We start from the raw sequence: 18,081 nt of genomic DNA, 5'->3' as shown, positions 1-18,081 counted from the left end.
CTGGCAACAAAACCTGGAAGGAGCATAAAATGACTATTAATAAAAAATACAATTCCTTTTTTATTTCTGGATAAAGCTTTGTCCTAAATTGACCAATCCCTATCACATCTCCACTGATCGCCTTCTTAACAGATTATTTAGATCGCTACGGACATTTCCGAAAGATTTGTGAAATTCTCCACAGACAATAATATATTTGAGAATTACTGTAACTTACCTTTTCTGTTCATCAGATTCATCTAATTCTGAATATTTTTATTGCTTTGTATTTTTGATTTTGGATCTAAATAAGTAGATTTGTTCCCTTCTCACAGTCAGGTAGCTGCTGTAAAGGCCCATTTACATGAGGGAATTATCAGGATGATGTACTTTATATAAAGCATTGTGAGCGGGGCCCAACCTGGTTACTAGTGAACCTTCATCTACATGGTGTTCTCATTGCCCTAACAGATCCAGAGAACTCCCTTCCTTCAGCCGTGGGATGAAAATAATCGAGTGTATCTATACTTTCTATCACTTATGATTTCAAATGGGTGAAAAATTCTATTCATTACCTCAGTATCGATCTCACCCGTTTAACCCCTCAGATGCGGCGCTCAATAGCGAGCGCCGCATCTGAGTTGTTTTGTAGAGAGGGATTCCCTCCCTCTCTCTCCCATCGGCACCCTGTGATAAGATCGCCGAGTGGCAGCTGGGGGCCTAATAAAGGCCCCCAGGTCTGCCTGTAGTGAACGCCATAAAAATAAAATAAAAAAACATGGAAAATGTGTTGTCTTCTGTGAATCCAGCCTTAAACAATATGTGATAAAAAGTGATCAAAAAGTCGCGCCTAGTCCAAAACGGTAGCAATAAAAACGACAAGTCGTCCCGCAAAAAAAAATAAAGCCCTCATACAGGTGCATCGGCGAAAAAAAAAAAAAGTTCTGGCTCTTCAAATATTGAGACACAAAAGCAAATAATTTATACCCCATGGTAAACGGCGTAAATTTAGGACGCAAAAAAGAGTGGCAAAATTTCTGGGGTTTTTTCTATCCCCCCCCCCCCCCAAAAAAAAGTTAATAAACCTTAATCAATAAATAATATGTACCTCAAAATGATGCTATTAAAAAAATACAACTTGTCCCGCAAAATACAAGACCTTATACAGCTATGTTGACGCAAAAATAAAAAAGTTATAGCTCTTGGAATGCGACGATGGAAAAAACGTAAAAAATGGCTGGTCATTAAGGGGTTAAGATCATTTTTGGCATTTGTGTCTGCTTGTTTGTGCACGCATCATGTAAAAACGACTGACCCAGTTTGGATGTTTTTAGAGAAACATTGGGGTCAACTTGAGGTAACTTTTAGTTTTTATTTCATCGCAATCGGTTCACTCAAATCAGAAGATTTGCGAATTTAATGTTTTCAAAAATTCATTTACATTGCAATAGTACAACAACAACAACAACAACAACAAACACATGGAAACCATGGCAACCAATCACATGTTTACTTTCATTTTGTATTGTCTTGGAAAAAACACCAGTGGGTTGCTATGGGCAACTGCTCCAATTTTCATCTATACTGATTGTTATATAAGGGAGAGGCTGCAAATTTTTCAAGCTACCTCAGACAAATTACAGCTGTGATCTGATTGGTTGCTAAGGACAACAACTCCAACTTTCATCTATAATGTTTTTTTTTATGCATCGGAGAAACATATAACTACCAATCAGGTTTCTGCTTTCATTGTCCGAGCTGCCTCAGAAAAAAAGAACTGTAAGCTGATTGGTTGTTATGGACAACAGCTCCAACATTTCTCTACATTGATTTGTACACGTAGTAAGGAGATATAGCAAACAATCAGATCGCTGCTATCATTCACCTGCTGCCTCACAAGGATGTAAACTACAATCTGATTGGTTGCTATGGACAAACGTTCCAATATTTGTTTATTTTGGTTCTTACACATAGGAGGGAGATAAAATAACCAATCAGGTTGCTGCTTTCATTCTCCTAGCTGCCTCACGAGAATATAAACCATAATCTGATTGGTTACTATGGACAACAGTTCCAACATTTGTCTGTATTGGATATTACACATAGTTTACCATCTCATCGGTTCTTTGCTACCACAAGATGAGCCAAAATTTCTTCCGATTTATTTCGTATAAGATTACAATGAAAAGGCCAATATCAGAAATCAGAATTTTACACCACTAAATAGTAACCTTATATGTCAACTTCACAACATATACTAAATACACGAGAAGAAGGAGTCGGGACTATTAAAGTAAGCACAAAATATCAAAAAATACAAATTTTATTGAAACATACAGAAATACATAATAAAAACAGACTACAAACCCAATAACTGTATATCTCCGAAATAGGAGACAGTATGGAGCCACAAAGGTACTTAGATTAGTACAGTTTGTATATGTCACATTTAATCGGGAAGGTTTCCCAAAAGAAGTTACCAAAAGGATATAATGTACTTTGAAAACAAGTCCCTAGAACCATATAATAACTCTAACGGAACACTAGTGTCCAAACATATTTTCTGCAAATTCCCAGTATACTACGTCTCTGTGAACAATAATCGGGAATACAGAGGTAGTGGTTTGTTTATACCGTGTTTCCCCGAAAGTAAGACAGTGTCTTACTTTCTTTTTATCCCCAAAAGCCCCACTATGTCTTACTTTCGGGGTATGTCTTATATTGTAAAAAAATTGTCGAATTTATTTATTTTTTTTTTTCACAAACTTTATTTAACTGTTTTACATTTTTTTTTTTAGTCCCACCAGGGGACTTCACTATGCGATGTGCCGATCGCATATATAATGCTTTGGTATACTTAGTATACCGAAGCATTATTGCCTGTCAGTGTAAAACTGACAGGCAACCTATTAGGTCATGCCTCCGGCATCGCCTAACAGGCAGATGCTGAAGGCAGACCTGGGGGTCTTTGTTAGACCCCCGGCTGTCATGGAAACCCGACGGCGACCCGCGATTTGTTTGCGGGGGCGCCGATCGGGTGACAGAGGGAGCTCCCCCCTCTGTCAAACACATTAAATGCCGCTGTCACTATTGACAGCGGCATTTAATGGGTTAAACTGCCGGAATCGGCGAGCGCTTCGATTCCGGCAGTTGCAGCAGGAGCAAGTGCAGGGGACGGCGCGGTGACGTATGGAGAGGGGGGCGGCGCGGAAGTGGGCAGGAGGCCGCAATACCCCCGTGTTTCCCCGAAAGTAAGACATATGTCTTACTTTCGGGGTACGGCTTATATTAGCCGACCCCCCTGAAACCCCCGATACGTCTTACAATCGGGGGTGTCTTACTATCGGGGAAACACGGTAGTAGCAAGTAGTTTAAACACACTCAGTACCAATATAGTAACTAATTCAGAACAGGAACCAGTAATAAGGATGACCCATTTCAGACAATTGTCTATGTATACAGGTAACCTGGTAACAACACGACAAAAAATAATAGTCTTTGGTGAAAAAAGACCAGCAAGTACTAACCCATGTGGCTCCTCAGTTGTAACAGCTCCCAAGTGTGGAGAGAAACCCCAACGCGCGTTTCGCGTAGATTGCTTTGTCAACCCATATGACATTATAGTCCCATGAGACATTTGTGTATAACAACTTCACAACATGCTGCATCAGGTGAATCCGTCCGTACGTGCATAGTTTCACAGCTGCATTACAGTCTATTCCGCGGGGTCAAAGCAATGATTACAAAATGATCATCAGCGCAGATAGACGTCCCGTTGCTGAACACCCCGCCAGGTATAACGCCCCCGTCACAGATGAAGTTGCAGTGGTTTTAACTGATCAGGAGTGCGATTGGCGTGACTTCGTGTTGCGCACTCACAACGATCGCCTGCAACGCATTTTCGAAACACACAGATAATACGACGCCCTGCAATATCCTTTAACTTATTGCCACAGCGAAGATGGCTACATAAATACCTCAAACAGAGTAGTGACTAGGCCATGTTTGCGTTGAGAAATAATAATGAACACGACAAAGTCGCGAGGTTGCAATCTGGCCGCTATATAAGCTCCTCTGAGGCGGTGCGGCGCATTTTGAGCTTCCACAGTCACGAGAGACATCCGCCAGTGATGCATCTTGATCTTCGCCTTGAAGGCGGGCAACGGGTGTACTTCAACCCTGAAAATGTGGCAAAGCGGTTGGAAAACCCAACACAAACCACTTTGCTGCCATACTTTCAACTTTGCGAAACAGATGAGATCACAAAAACACATTTATATAACGAAGTTCCGTCATATTATACTTATAATAACCAGCAAGGTGTTTTCAACCGTAGAAGCTGTGAATGGCGAGCCCGCCATTTCAAAGGAACACGTCATTGGAAGAGTCTATACGGTGCATACAAACACCTCCGAATGCTATTACTTACGCTTACTTCTACATACGAGGCCGAATTGCGAAAGGTTGACGCTATTGAATAACCTACTTACCAGGCTGCTTGCCGAGTGCGTCACTTGATAGATGGTGATCAGCATTGGGATGGCGGTTTGGCCGAAGCATGGCCAGCGATAGTCCACATCGCTTGCGTCATTTGTTTGCCATTTTGCTGTTTTTTTTTGTGGACTTTCGGATGCTGCGCAGTTGTGGAAAAATATCAGGAAAAATTAGTCGAAGACGTCTTCAGGAATGCAAAACTAAACAATAACGGCGAACTGAGCGACAGGTTGCGTGAAAGTCATATGAATCGATGTTTGCTGGCTATCTAAGACATCGTTACGTCTATAGGGGGTAACCCTGTCTCTCAATATGGTGTGCCCGCACCAGCTTTAACAGGGAGTACGCAGCGGAAATAAACTATAATCCAGCGGAACTGGCCGAAACATTGCAAAACGGTGTCTCGAGTCTGACAGCGGAACAGCGCGTGATATTCGATCGCGTGTGTCATAGCGTAGATGGTACTTTGGGAGAAATCCTGTTTTTTAGATGCGCCCGGTGGGACGGGAAAAACATTTCTCACCAAAGACATCTTGGCCCAAATACGCAATCAAAGCAAAATTGCTCTTGCTGTCGCTTCATCGGGCAAAACAGCCACATTGTTGCCCGGAGGCAAAACCGCCCATACAGTGTTCAAGATCCCGATTGACTTGAATCTTACGGAAAGCCCAGCATGTAATGTTTCTAGAAACGGCGACAAAGCGAGGGTCCTACGTGATTGCTGCTTAGTAATATGGGACGGGTGCACTATGGCAAACCGTAAAGCGGTAGAAGCGGCAGATAGAACCTTGCGAGATATCAGACATAATGACCGGCCCATGGGTGGCATGACAATGCTTTTCTTTGGCGATTTTAGGCAGACTTTGCCAGTCGTACCACGAGGAACAAGGGCGGATGAAATTAGAGCCTGCCTAAAGAGCTCAAGTCTGTGGCGCAATGTTATACCGATGCATTTAACAATAAATAAGCGGGCGCGAACAAGAGGCAACCCAAATGCACAAGAGTTTTCAGAATTATTACTAAAAATTGGTGGCGGTACGTATCCGCAAGAAGAAGGGGAAGTTATTTTGCCTGATAATTTATGTTGTACTGTTCCATCACTGCAAGACCTCACTTCTTTTGTGTATGGTGACCCAACGCAAATAACAAATCATGAAAACTCTTGGCTATGCGAAAGAGTCGCAACGAGCAGGCAGCAGCAATAAACGCTGAAATATTGACGTGTGTTCATTGGGAAAGTGCAGAATATATCTCTATCAACAGAGACATTGATCAAGAAGACGTTACTAACTATCCGGCGGAATTCCGGTCTTCCGTCACAAAATTAATTAAAAAGTCGGCGTCCCCATAATTCTCCTTAGAAATTTAAGCCCACCAAAACTATGTAACGGCACCCGACTAAGATTTTAACAGGATTGTTTATCCGGATTCTCAAATTAAAAGATCCTTGAGTGAAATGTTAAAAAGTCGGCACCATCATTCGTCCTTTGTATGTTGTGCGAGAGAGAAGACCAAACTGATCAGCAAATGTTTCTTGGATCTTGAAGGTAAGACTGGGGGTCTCCAAGCAGGAGGAGATCAGATAACTGTAGGCACCCAAGGGGTAGAAAAGACCCAGGCAGAGCTCAAGAGGGGGAACTTATTTGGGAGAACTTCCTTGGGGCACTTGCTTAAGCCGGAGAAGACAATGAGGGGAGATAGAGAGGTGAGGGTGCGGAGTGTCCGTAGATGTCACTATAATGTAAGGAATGATAATATATGGTAATTATTGTGGATTATACTTTGCTGTTACCATTGTACATACAGGACATATCCCCAATGAGGTCTAATAGGATATTTGTGAGTTATCCCATAAGAAATAGACCCTAGTGGCAAGTGATTTACTACAATGTCACCTCCGTATGGGGTTGTCTTCTGCTGGATCTTTTGGTTGACAACCCCCATTCTGAGCCCTAAATATTCACACAGAAAGGCAGAATACAGTTCTGCTCAGGTGCCCCCCTAAGGTAATAAAGTGGCACTCCAAGAGGATGCCCCGGTTGCCCACCTTTAAAAATGGCGCTGCCCCCAATCTACAAGTAGTAACACTTGTTTTCCACATGAGTCATTTGCTGCTTTTATAAGCAGGATATTCCCTACGATCTAATATTATAAGATAGGACACGTGTAATTACAAGAAGTAAATGTGAAATGACGTCAGCCTTGTACTTTGTATCTCAGATTAATATTGCAGAATACAGATTATTACAGTCCTGGTCTGATGTTGCAATCCTATAAACCCTGCACAATGCTATATACTGCAACATATACTTATTGTAAGTGTCTATGACTGATCCTAAGCGGATTAAGTAGGACAAAAACTGCAGAAAAGCAAACGGTGGCATTTGTGAAATATGAAATGACAATTTTATTTTTCTACTTTAAATTTTAAGAAATTACGAGTGATAATTAGATAATAGAATGAATCTACATAAAAAGATGACCCACTTTATAAATTCATTGCTTACTTATTTTGTACTGATCCTGAGTTACATCCTGTATTATACTCCAGAGCTGTACTCACTATTCTGCTGGTGGAGTCACTGTGTACATACATTACATTACTTATCCTGTACTGATCCTGAGTTACATCCTGTATTATACTCCAGAGCTGCACTCACTATTCTGCTGGTGGAGTCACTGTGTACATACATTACATTACTTATCTTGTACTGATCCTGAGTTACATCCTGTATTATACTCCAGAGCTGCACTCACTATTCTGCTGGTGGAGTCACTGTGTACATACATTACATTACTTATCCTGTACTGATCCGGAGTTACATCCTGTATTATACTCCAGAGCTGCACTCACTATTCTGCTGGTGGAGTCACTGTGTACATACATTACATTACTTATCCTGTACTGATCCTGAGTTATATCCTGTATTATACTCCAGAGCTGCACTCACTATTCTGCTGGTGGAGTTACTGTGTACATACATTACATTACTTATCCTATACTGATCCTGAGTTATATCCTGTATTATACTCCAGAGCTGCACTTACTATTCTGCTGGTGGAGTCACTGTGTACATACATTACTTATCCTGTACTGATCCTGAGTTACATCCTGTATTATACTCCAGAGCTGCACTCACTATTCTGCTGGTGGAGTCACTGTGTACATACATTACTTATCCTGTACTGATCCTGAGTTACATCCTGTCTTATACTCCAGAGCTGCACTCACTATTCTGCTGGTGGAGTCACTGTGTACATACATTACTTATCCTGTACTGATCCTGAGTTACATCCTGTATTATACTCCAGAGCTGCACTCACTATTCTGCTGGTGGAGTCACTGTGTACATACATTACATTACTTATCCTGTACTGATCCTGAGTTACATCCTATATTATACCCCAGAGCTGCACTCGCTATTCTGCTGGTGGAGTCACTGTGTACATACATTACATTACTTATCCTGTACTGATCCTGAGTTATATCCTGTATTATACTCCAGAGCTGCACTACTATTCTGCTGGTGGAGTCACTGTGTACATACATTACATTACTTATCCTGTACTGATCCTGAGTTACATCCTGTATTATACTCCAGAGCTGCACTCACTATTCTGCTGGTGGAGTCACTGTGTACATACATTACATTACTTATCCTGTACTGATCCTGAGTTACATCCTGTATTATACTCCAGAGCTGCACTCACTATTCTGCTGGTGGAGTCACTGTGTACATACATTACATTACTTATCCTTTACTGATCCTGAGTTACATCCTGTATTATACTCCAGAGCTGCACTCACTATTCTGCTGGTGGAGTCACTGTGTACATACATTACATTACTTATCCTGTACTGATCCTGAGTTATATCCTGTATTATACTCCAGAGCTGCACTACTATTCTGCTGGTGGAGTCACTGTGTACATACATTACATTACTGATCCTGTACTGATCCTGAGTTACATCCTGTATTATACTCCAGAGCTGCACTCACTATTCTGCTGGTGGAGTCACTGTGTACATACATTACATTACTTATCCTGTACTGATCCTGAGTTACATCCTGTATTACACTCCAGAGCTGCACTCACTATTCTGCTGGTGGAGTCACTGTGTACATACATTACATTATTTTGCCTGTACTGATCCTGAGTTATATCCTGTATTATACTCCAGAGCTGTACTCACTATTCTGCTCGTGGAGTCACTGTGTACATACATTACATTACTTATCCTGTACTGATCCTGAGTTACATCCTGTATTATACTCCAGCGCTGCACTCACTATTCTGCTGGTGGAGTCACTGTGTACATACATAACACATACCCTAACATATTGGGGTGAACTTGACAGAACCATTAAAGGAGTTATCTCTTCAAGAGCTTCAGAAACCCTCAACAGTCACCTCTTATGGCTGAAAGAAGCAGCGTCCGGCCATACAGCGGTCACTACAGGAGAATTGTGGTATTAATTTTTCACTGTATATAAATGACGAGATGTTTCGTTCAATTGAAGTCTAAAGTTTGTCACAGCCTGAAAGAACGATTAAAAAATCGTTATTCATTACTACATATTAAAACTGTCTCTTAAGCCCAATAATATCTAAATACAGGCAAAAGCAAGCGATCAGAGAGGTGGGGAGCGTCAGCAGGTGATAGGAAGTGCATCCACCCACAGATCGCAATCTCTCCTTATGGTATAGAAATTCTCTAAAACCCTTGCCAATAGTGGAATAATCCTACGCGTTTCAGTGTCCCCTAGTTTATGGGGTACGTCATCAGGGATTATATTTAGGCCGGTTAGCACTGTTTTTGTGCTTATTCAGTCTCCCGGCGTGTGCACGACTCTAATGCATCGGCCGCACAAGCGCCGAGGAGACGCCGGATATTTAACCCCTTAATGACCAAGCCGTTTTTTAAGTTTTTCCATCGTCTCATTCAAAGAGCTATACACTTTTTATTTTTGCGTCGACATAGCTGTATAAGGTCTTGTTTTTTGCAGGACAAGTTGTCATTTTTAATAGCACCATTTTGGGGTACATATAATTTATTGATTAACTTTTCGAAACTTTTTTTTGGGGGGGAATAGAAAAAAAACAGCAATTTTGCCACTCTTTTTTGCGTCCTAAATCTACGCCGTTTACCGTGTGGTATAAATAACACAATAACTTTATTCAGTGGGTTGTTGCGATTTTGTATGTTTTACTACTTTTACACAGTGAAAACACTTTCTTTTCAAAATTATTTGTTTTTGAATCTCCATATTTGAAGAGCCGTAACGTTTTTATTTTTTCGCCGATGCAGTTGTAGGAGGGCTTTGTTTTTGCGGGACAACTTGTCGTTTTTATCGGTACCATTTTGGAGAAGATGCGACTTTTTGATCACTTTTTATCAAATTTTTTTTAAGGCAGGATTCACAGAAAACGGCAATTTTTGCATGTTTTTTTATTTTATTTTTTACGACGTTCACCGTGCGGGTTAAATGACATCCTCTTCTCTTCAGAACGCCCAGCTTCTGACAGTGCAGATCTGTGACGTCACTCACAGGTCCTGCATCGTGTCGGACACATCGGCACCAGAGGCTACAGTTGATTCTGCAGCAGCATCGGCGTTAGCAGGTAAGTAGCTACAACGACTTACCTGCAAACGCTGATGCTGCTGCAGAATCATCTGTAGCCTCTGGTGCCGATGTGTCCTCGCTCGTCTGACACGATGCAGGACCTGTGAGTGACGTCACAGCGTGATCTGGCAGAAGCTGGGCGTTCTGAAGAGAAGTGGATGATACTTCTCATCAGAACGCTCAGCTAGTAAAAGTAGTAAAAACGCCCCGATGTACGCACATAATACACGCCCACTTGGACTTTTACTTTTAAACACACCCACTTGGACTTTTGCAAGCCTCATTTGCATAACTACAAAAATGGTCATAACTTGGCCAAAAATGCTCGTTTTTAAAAAATAAAAACGTTACTGTAATCTACATTGCAGCGCCGATCACATGCAATAGCAGATAGGGGTTGCAAAATCTGGTGACAGAGCCTCTTTAAGCCCTCCCACCAACTGACGTCAGCTCCAGGCGGTTTAGAACTCACATCACACTTAGCGCAGCACAACAGATAAACATTGCAGATGTCAATAACGCTCATGGCATCCTCCTTATGACATTCCCACACATGACGTGACACCGAGGTGTCGTCTTTTCTTCTGATGTCTCCTATATGTTCCCGGAACCTTCTCCCAAATTCCCTGTTTGTCTTCCCAACATAATGTAGCTGGCATCCACATGTGACGAGGTATAGAATTCCTTTTGTTTTACAGTTGATATACGACCTGTTGTCAAAGGTCTCACCATTCTTGGAACTACTAAAGTTTTTACTGCATGAAATGGATTCACAAGCCCTACAGAAGCCACATCTAAAGGTACCTTTTAATCCACTATTAAACCATGTAATGGGTTTAGCCTGTGGAATAAGGCGGCTAAGTATCAAACGATCTCTTAGATTGCGCCCCCTCCTGTATGTATCACAGGATATTCCTCTACCAAACCACCTACAGGTTTGGGTCAGCTCTCAATATCCCCCAGTATCGTTGTAGGATTTCCCCAATCTCTCTCAGTCCCTATGACCCGGATACAGTCATCTTCAGATTTCTTAGGTTTTGGATTCAGTAGCTCATTTCTGTTACATCCGAGGGCATTCTGATACGCCATCTTAAGAACCCCCTGGGGGTATCCCCTCCGCTTGAACCTATCTCTCAGTTCCCGTGCGGAAGTTTTGAAATCGGAGATAGTGGAGCAGTTGCAACGTGCCCTGAGATATTGACCCTTGGGGATCCTCGTCTTAGAGCCATCGGATGCCAACTTTCCCACCGTAACAGACTATTGGTTGCTGTCTTTTTACGATATATATTAGTTTGAATGGCTCCTGTAACCGTCTTAGAAATCATCACATCAAGAAATGTAATCTGATTCTCGTGGATTTCGGACGTAAAAAACAGGCCCAATTCATTCACGTTAAGAATCCTCACGAACTCATCAAATTCACCCCTAGTTCCTGTCCATAGGATCAGAACATCATCTATGAATATGATACAAAGGATATAGGAGGTCCATTTTTCCATTATCTCACTGAAGACAACCTCTTTTTCCCACCAGCCCAGGTATAAATTGGCATATGTGGGCGCACATGGACTTCTCATCGACACTCCCTTGAGCTGATGGAAAATCTTCTGGTCAAACAAGAAGAAATTGTGCTCCAGGATAAACTTGAGTAAATTAATGACAAACTCGTTATGGGCCTGATATTGTATTCCTTACCCAATCAAAAAATGTTCCACGGCTCTACATCCCTGATCATGAGGGATGGAGTTATACAACGCCTCAACATCAAGTGAGGCCAAAAGGACATGAGCATCACACCGTATATCCTCAAGCTTCCTCAGAGCGTCCATCGTGTCCCTCACATATGATGGGAGGGAGACTACAAACAGTCTGAGGATTTGGTCAAGGTACAGACTAACGTTCTGTGACAAACTGTCCATTCCCGATACAATCGAGCGGCCTTCAACCGAGTTACCCCCTTATGTATTTTGGGAAGGCCATAGAACGTAACACATTGTGGGTGGTCAATAAGCATAAATGTAATTTCTTTATCACTTATCAGGTTTAGGGATTTTGAAGGAATAAGAGTACACTTTAGTTTACTCCTGAATGTCGTGGTTGGATCGCAGGTAAGTAGCCTGTAACAATCTTGGTTGCCAAGTATTTGATGGCACATTCTGATGTACTGGATACGATCCATCACCACGATATTCCCAACCTTGTCTGAAGGTTTAATTATAATCCTGTCATCCCTCTCTAGTGATTGTAAACCTGCCATGTCCCCCTTGGTGATATTCAACCTACATCCCCCAGGATTCTCCAATAGTCTCAATTGATCCTCGACCACCTTGAGAAATACATCGATAGGGGTATTGTCACTCATAGGTGCATTCTTGGTAGAGGATACCTTCAACTCTGAAAACTGACCCTTCCCTGCATCCCTGTGACTTTCCTCCCACGGGCCTTCCAACAATTCAAGATGTGGTAGGTTATCTTCCGTGATACCTAATTCGAGACATTGTTGTCTAAGGTAGTCTGAGATGGGGTGATTCTTGGCTAAATAACCACCGCGATTGGGACCCTTTCCCCTTCCTCTCCCTCTTGGGTTCATCGAGTGGGATATCTATTCTGATCGTGACCTCCCCGGCTTCTTCTCAATGGGTTTCTACTGTACACCGAGTCAGATTGTTCCTGTTCGGATGAGGATAGAACTGTGGTATTACATGGAGAACTTCTAAATGAATGACAGTCCATGTAATACTTAGATGTATGGGGACCTCTAGAGCGAGAGTTGGGACTCCTTTCTATGACATCCATGTGCTCTAACCTGACATATAGACAGAGGTTGTTGTCATAATGAGAAAACCACTTTAATGTTAGAGGAATCTAGGAATAAAGTTATTTACATAAAGTTCCAGCAATGTTAGTTTTCTGGTTTGATATTAATACATTCACTTATTGCATATTACCCGGTGACGCCAGTGACAAATTATAAACGAAATTAAGATCACTGTCACTCCCTGAACAAACCTACTCCCTCTGTACTAGTATATATATATATATATATACATATATACACTTCAGCTGTGGAGTTCCTGCATCCCTAGAAGACGATACTCAGGGCACCATCCAGGTACGTACCAAAGCTTCTACTTATATCCAAAGGAAAGAAAATATCTTATTGTCCTAATATGAGGGACTGTCCTACAACTTGTACATGTGTTTAGAATAGCAGTGACGGGGAACAGGTTCCTGGGTGACAACTCAACTCATTGCCACCAATTGGCCACAACTTAACCTGGGGCTCATGGGTGAAACAAAAATAATTACTAACTTCCTTTTTTTTCATCCCTTTGGTCTTAAAGGGAAGGTGTCACGATTTTTTTTTTTATATATAATATTGCTTTTAGTTTGATATTAAAATACATTTTATTTATTTGAGTTTTTGTGTTGTACTTTTTACTTTATTCTTACTTTTACTTCTCTATGGGGGGCTGCCATTTTTTTTCCATCTCTGTATGCGTCGATTAACGACACATACAGAGATGGAATACGACACATACATCCCCATAGAGAATGTGAACAGGAGCCGTTCCATTCACTATAGTGTACGCCGTCTGTGTGGGAACGGCGCATGTGCCGCTCCCACACAGACCAAAAGGAAGGTCTTTGGCAGAGCAAAATCCGGCGCCATTTTCATGTGGACCGGAAGCCGCTGCCGGACAGTCAGATGACAACCTGGTGCTCATGGGTGAAACAAAAACAATAAGAATCATAAACCTTTGAAAAGTATAAATTGTAGAGTGAAGTCACAGGTATCCATAGAATAGAGAGGAACCCATAGATAACACCTCAATGGGGCCCCACTTAGGAGCTCGTTCACACCACCACACACATATGTGAAGTATGAAGGACCCAGAGCTTGTTCACCCCATCCCGTACCTCTAGATTATAAGAAATACATGACCCTTTGTCTGATTCCTTCCCTTTATTTGCTAACATTGCATTGCCCATGAGGAGACCGAGCCTTTCTTAAATTCTCATCAGTCATTGAGAACCAGGATGAGGACAATCTGAGCTGGGGTCTCCCTCTTCATGGAGGGGTCATAGCAGCTGCCTGGACTGTTTCTTATGTACTTGCTTTATTAAAAAATATGTCCCATCTGTTAAGGCACATGGATGTCACAGTCCATTACCTAAAGCAAAGACCCATTGAAAGAGCGTCTCTGGCGGACACAATGTTACCATATATTACGTGGTTGTCCATTATTTGTATGTCCAGCAGGTAATACCACATTTCTCCTGCAGTGGCCGCTACATTGGAATTGAGCAGTCACAGCTTCCTCTAGAGATAAATGTTGATCATCAGAGATTAGAGAAGCCGGACCCATCTCAATTTTGTTGATCTTGGTGGTGGATTCATTCTGACAAGGGGTTGCACAAATGGGACAATCCCTTCAGTCATACCTCAAACATGCCAATTGATTTACTCAGTGCACCTTAATGGTGGTGGTCCAAAATATACAAAGCTTTAAACCAGTGCATACGTTTGTTAGTCTCTGATAATGTTTTTTTTACTCTAAACAAATCTATTCATAATTTACAGGAAAAGTTTGGACCCAATTGCTAAATATGGCGCGAACATCTATTGTGCTACTGTCATCTCTGAGTGAGTAGCATTTATCTGTATACTATTGTTTTCTACATACTATATATATATACATACACACACTCACACGTTAACCTTTTATGGGATATATGAATTTAAGTTGGCTGTAAATGCAGAGAGTGTTACACGAGAAAAAATAAATAAATGTCCATGCATGTAATATATTAATATAAACATGGAAAATCATCAGTTTTTTTATTCTTAGTTTACTAATATTTCATAGTGTTCACGGTCTCTGCAGCAGCAAAGTAAACATTGTAGATTTTAGATTTCAGCAGCTCTCTCTCCCCCTTTCACAGCAGGAAATCTCAGCACGATCTCAAGCGTTAATTGACAGCTAAAACACATCCGGCCAATCAGCTGTGTCTAGCCAAAAGTTAGTTTTTCTGTGTGTTTGAAGCTGAGGATACCTTCTCAGTGCTATGTAGGGCCTGCTAAGTTATATCGGATAGGTGAACATAACCACATTGTAGTAAGCTATGGTAATGCTATATAACTGAATACCACCATTTAATGTGTGACAACACAGGCCTTCCCATGCAATTTTACCCTTAAAGGGGTTACACAGGAATAGAAAAATATGGCTGCTTTTTTATGTCTGGTACTACAGCGGAGCTGTATTGAAAATACTCAGTGGTCTCATCTCTGGTGGTCTGGTAGGAGACTGACACGTCAATATTAATATTGGAGGTTTCGGTTGGTGAGGAGGGTTTGGGTGAGTGTAGAAAATGGTGACATATCATTGTGGATGACTAAATTTGGGTCAGCCCCATAGCAGATACTACAGCCGCGTCCTCAGTAGTCCCTCTCATGGCTTTCATCTTGCCGCCCTCCATTATATCTTCTATTATTACACTTTACCAGGTCACTATTTACAGCCCCTCTCATTCTATATATTCTGTACATTTTTCTCTATACATATTCATATTTTTGTTTTGCAGGTGTGCTCCTCATGCTGATACCTGTGCAAACACAAGGCGGTAATTATTTGACACTATAAAGATGTGTTCATTGTATTTCATGTTTGTTCTGTGAGATATTTCTAGATTGTATCATGACTGTTACTATATAAGTGTCTGATTTGTACTAATCCATATGGAGCATTTGTACACAGGAGTCTTCATACCCCCAGGTACCAGCCCAATGGGCCCGGGAGACCCTTGATGGTCAGACCACAAAATGAGCTCAGAATAGTTGCCACTCTCCTTCCAAGTGACTCTAAAGATAGAATTCCGGTGTCATGCTCCGCCCCCTCCGACCCTGCACTTAGCTGCAATACACTGTATCAGTTTTTCATGGAGTGTTCCTTTAAATTAGAAATCATGATCACCAAGACTATAATTAGTGACATAGTAACATAGTCAGTATGGACGAAAAAGCACATTGAGTTCTCCTTATTACAATACCGTGTTGATCCAGAGGAAGAAACAACAACTACAACCGTCTCCAGCTCATGTCTTTCTTATACACTGAGTCAAAGTCACCCAAACTGCACACAAAAATCCCTATTGGAGAAAAAAGCAAGGGTAGCCTCCTATACTACCAAAAACGACCAGCCAAATATAAAGGGGGCAGGAATTTAGGGGCGTGACTTCACATAAAGACCTTTTATTATCTTATATCCCTGGGGTCTAGGGTAGAGAAAGTGTTAATACCAATATTCTAGGGTACTTGACAGGTTAACTCTAGCTTCCCTGTAGGTCTAGGTATTGAAGAGGTCAGTGCACAAAATATTTAGACTTCTATGGAATTGAGGTCAGAGCCAAAATACCTGATGATCTTGGGTACGAAAGAGTAATGTAAGTATCAGAGGTGGTTTAGTGGGGTGAAGGGGTTAATGTCAACATCCCTGGCTGACTAGAGCAGAAGGAGTTAATATCCGCATTCCTGGTGATCTAGGGCATAGAGGGCCCCCTCACGGTCAGGGGAGAGTAACCGGAGCAGACACATACTTGCACCGGCCTCCTGGTATTAATTACCCAGCAGGCCAGTTACTTGCCGGCCAGGTGGTAACCCCAACAACCGTCAATATGCCACATATTGACAGTTGTTGGGCTGATTGTTGCCCAGGCTGATTGTTGCAGAGTCCGGGTGTCGGACCCACACAATCTTATACTGATGACCCATCCTGTGGATAAGTCATCAGTTGTCCGGTCATGGATAACCCCTTTAAGGGGCTTCCCTGGTGGTCTAGGTACTGAAAAGGTCAATGCCAACATCCTTGGAGTTCTAATTTATTGAAATTAGTGCCCAAATCCCTGAGCAGGAGCGGACACATACTAGCACCGGGCTCGTGGTATCAATTACCGGGCAGGACAGTCACTTACCAGCCAGGTGGCAACCCCAACAACAGTCAATATGCCGCATTGTACCCAGCGATATGGAAGAGCGAGAGCAGAATTGTACTCAGCAGCCTGGGAAAGCTGGGTGACAGCCTCTATAGGAGATGTAATGGCGGCAGTATTGGTTGTCACCCAACTTCTCCAGATGACGTCATCCTGAAACTTAGACACAGCAGCCAATAGTTTGATATCAAGAGGTGTCCACCTGAGAATATGATGTCCCAGAAATCCGTGGCAGGAATTACATTCTTCTCAATTCTTATTTTGTTTTCAGTCGCCCATGACCCTAAATCTTGTGGAACCGACAAAGTTTATAAGAAATGTGGTCACGCCTGTCCACGGATCTGCAACGGCCCGGAACGTATGTGCATTGAAAGGTGTAAGAAAGGATGTTTCTGCAAGGAGGGCACTGTAGACAATGGCTATGGGGAATGTGTGACAAAGAAAAACTGCGAGCTCTGTCGCGGAAACGCCACATATTCCGCCTGTAGCACTGACTGCAACCAATCCTGCGCGACATTGTCCAAACCTAATTTGTGTGCCACGGTTTGTTCTATCGGCTGCCGATGTCAACCCGGATACGTGCGACTAAGTGACAGCAAGAGATGTGTCCTTCCTCAGGACTGCCCCAAAAATTAAAGTGACCTCGTCTATTTATGTATAGAATTGTCAAATGAAAATAAAATAATTGGCAAACAATGTTGTTTTTATCTATTATTATTGGATTATAAACCAATCAGGAGCTCTGGCTGCAACTATATCCACAGATCGCTGACCGATCAGATCACGATCAATCTGAATTGATGTGTTAATGAACGATTGATCTGATTGTGATCTGTCTTAGTTTTTCTGACCTAGTGTAGAGTGCAGTCATCGATCTGAGAAGGGATGGAGGACGACTGTATTATAAGGAGGTATCTGTGTGTGTAACTGGCCATCCACATATAGTGATTGGTCTGAGATCGATGTGTAAGGTTGAGTAGTCTGACTT

General features: G+C 42.0%; 1 protein-coding gene across 1 annotated transcript; it reads left to right on the top strand.

The window, feature by feature from the left end:
* Positions 1 to 2,080: 2,080 nt before the first annotated feature.
* Positions 2,081 to 17,729, top strand: LOC142662699 (serine protease inhibitor swm-1-like). Its single transcript, XM_075840912.1, has 4 exons — positions 2,081 to 2,272; positions 14,686 to 14,748; positions 15,690 to 15,728; positions 17,365 to 17,729. The coding sequence occupies exons 2-4, from the start codon at positions 14,712 to 14,714 to the stop codon at positions 17,727 to 17,729; spliced, it is 441 nt and encodes a 146-aa protein (XP_075697027.1). The 5' UTR covers positions 2,081 to 2,272; positions 14,686 to 14,711.
* The last annotated feature ends 352 nt before the right edge of the window (positions 17,730 to 18,081 follow it).

Source organism: Rhinoderma darwinii, chromosome 10, assembly GCF_050947455.1.
Source record: "Rhinoderma darwinii isolate aRhiDar2 chromosome 10, aRhiDar2.hap1, whole genome shotgun sequence".
Classification (NCBI taxonomy): Eukaryota; Metazoa; Chordata; class Amphibia; order Anura; family Rhinodermatidae; genus Rhinoderma; species Rhinoderma darwinii.
The sequence above is the reverse complement of the archived record's forward strand: the minus strand, read 5'-3'. Positions and strand labels throughout refer to the sequence as shown.

Coding starts and splice junctions, on each gene's coding strand:
- LOC142662699 (XM_075840912.1), top strand. CDS start 14,712: ATGGCGCGAACATCTATTGTGCTACTGTCATCTCTGA. Junction 14,749..15,689: donor TGTGCTACTGTCATCTCTGA/GTGAGTAGCATT, acceptor TTTGTTTTGCAG/GTGTGCTCCTCATGCTGATA. Junction 15,729..17,364: donor ACCTGTGCAAACACAAGGCG/GTAATTATTTGA, acceptor TTTTGTTTTCAG/TCGCCCATGACCCTAAATCT.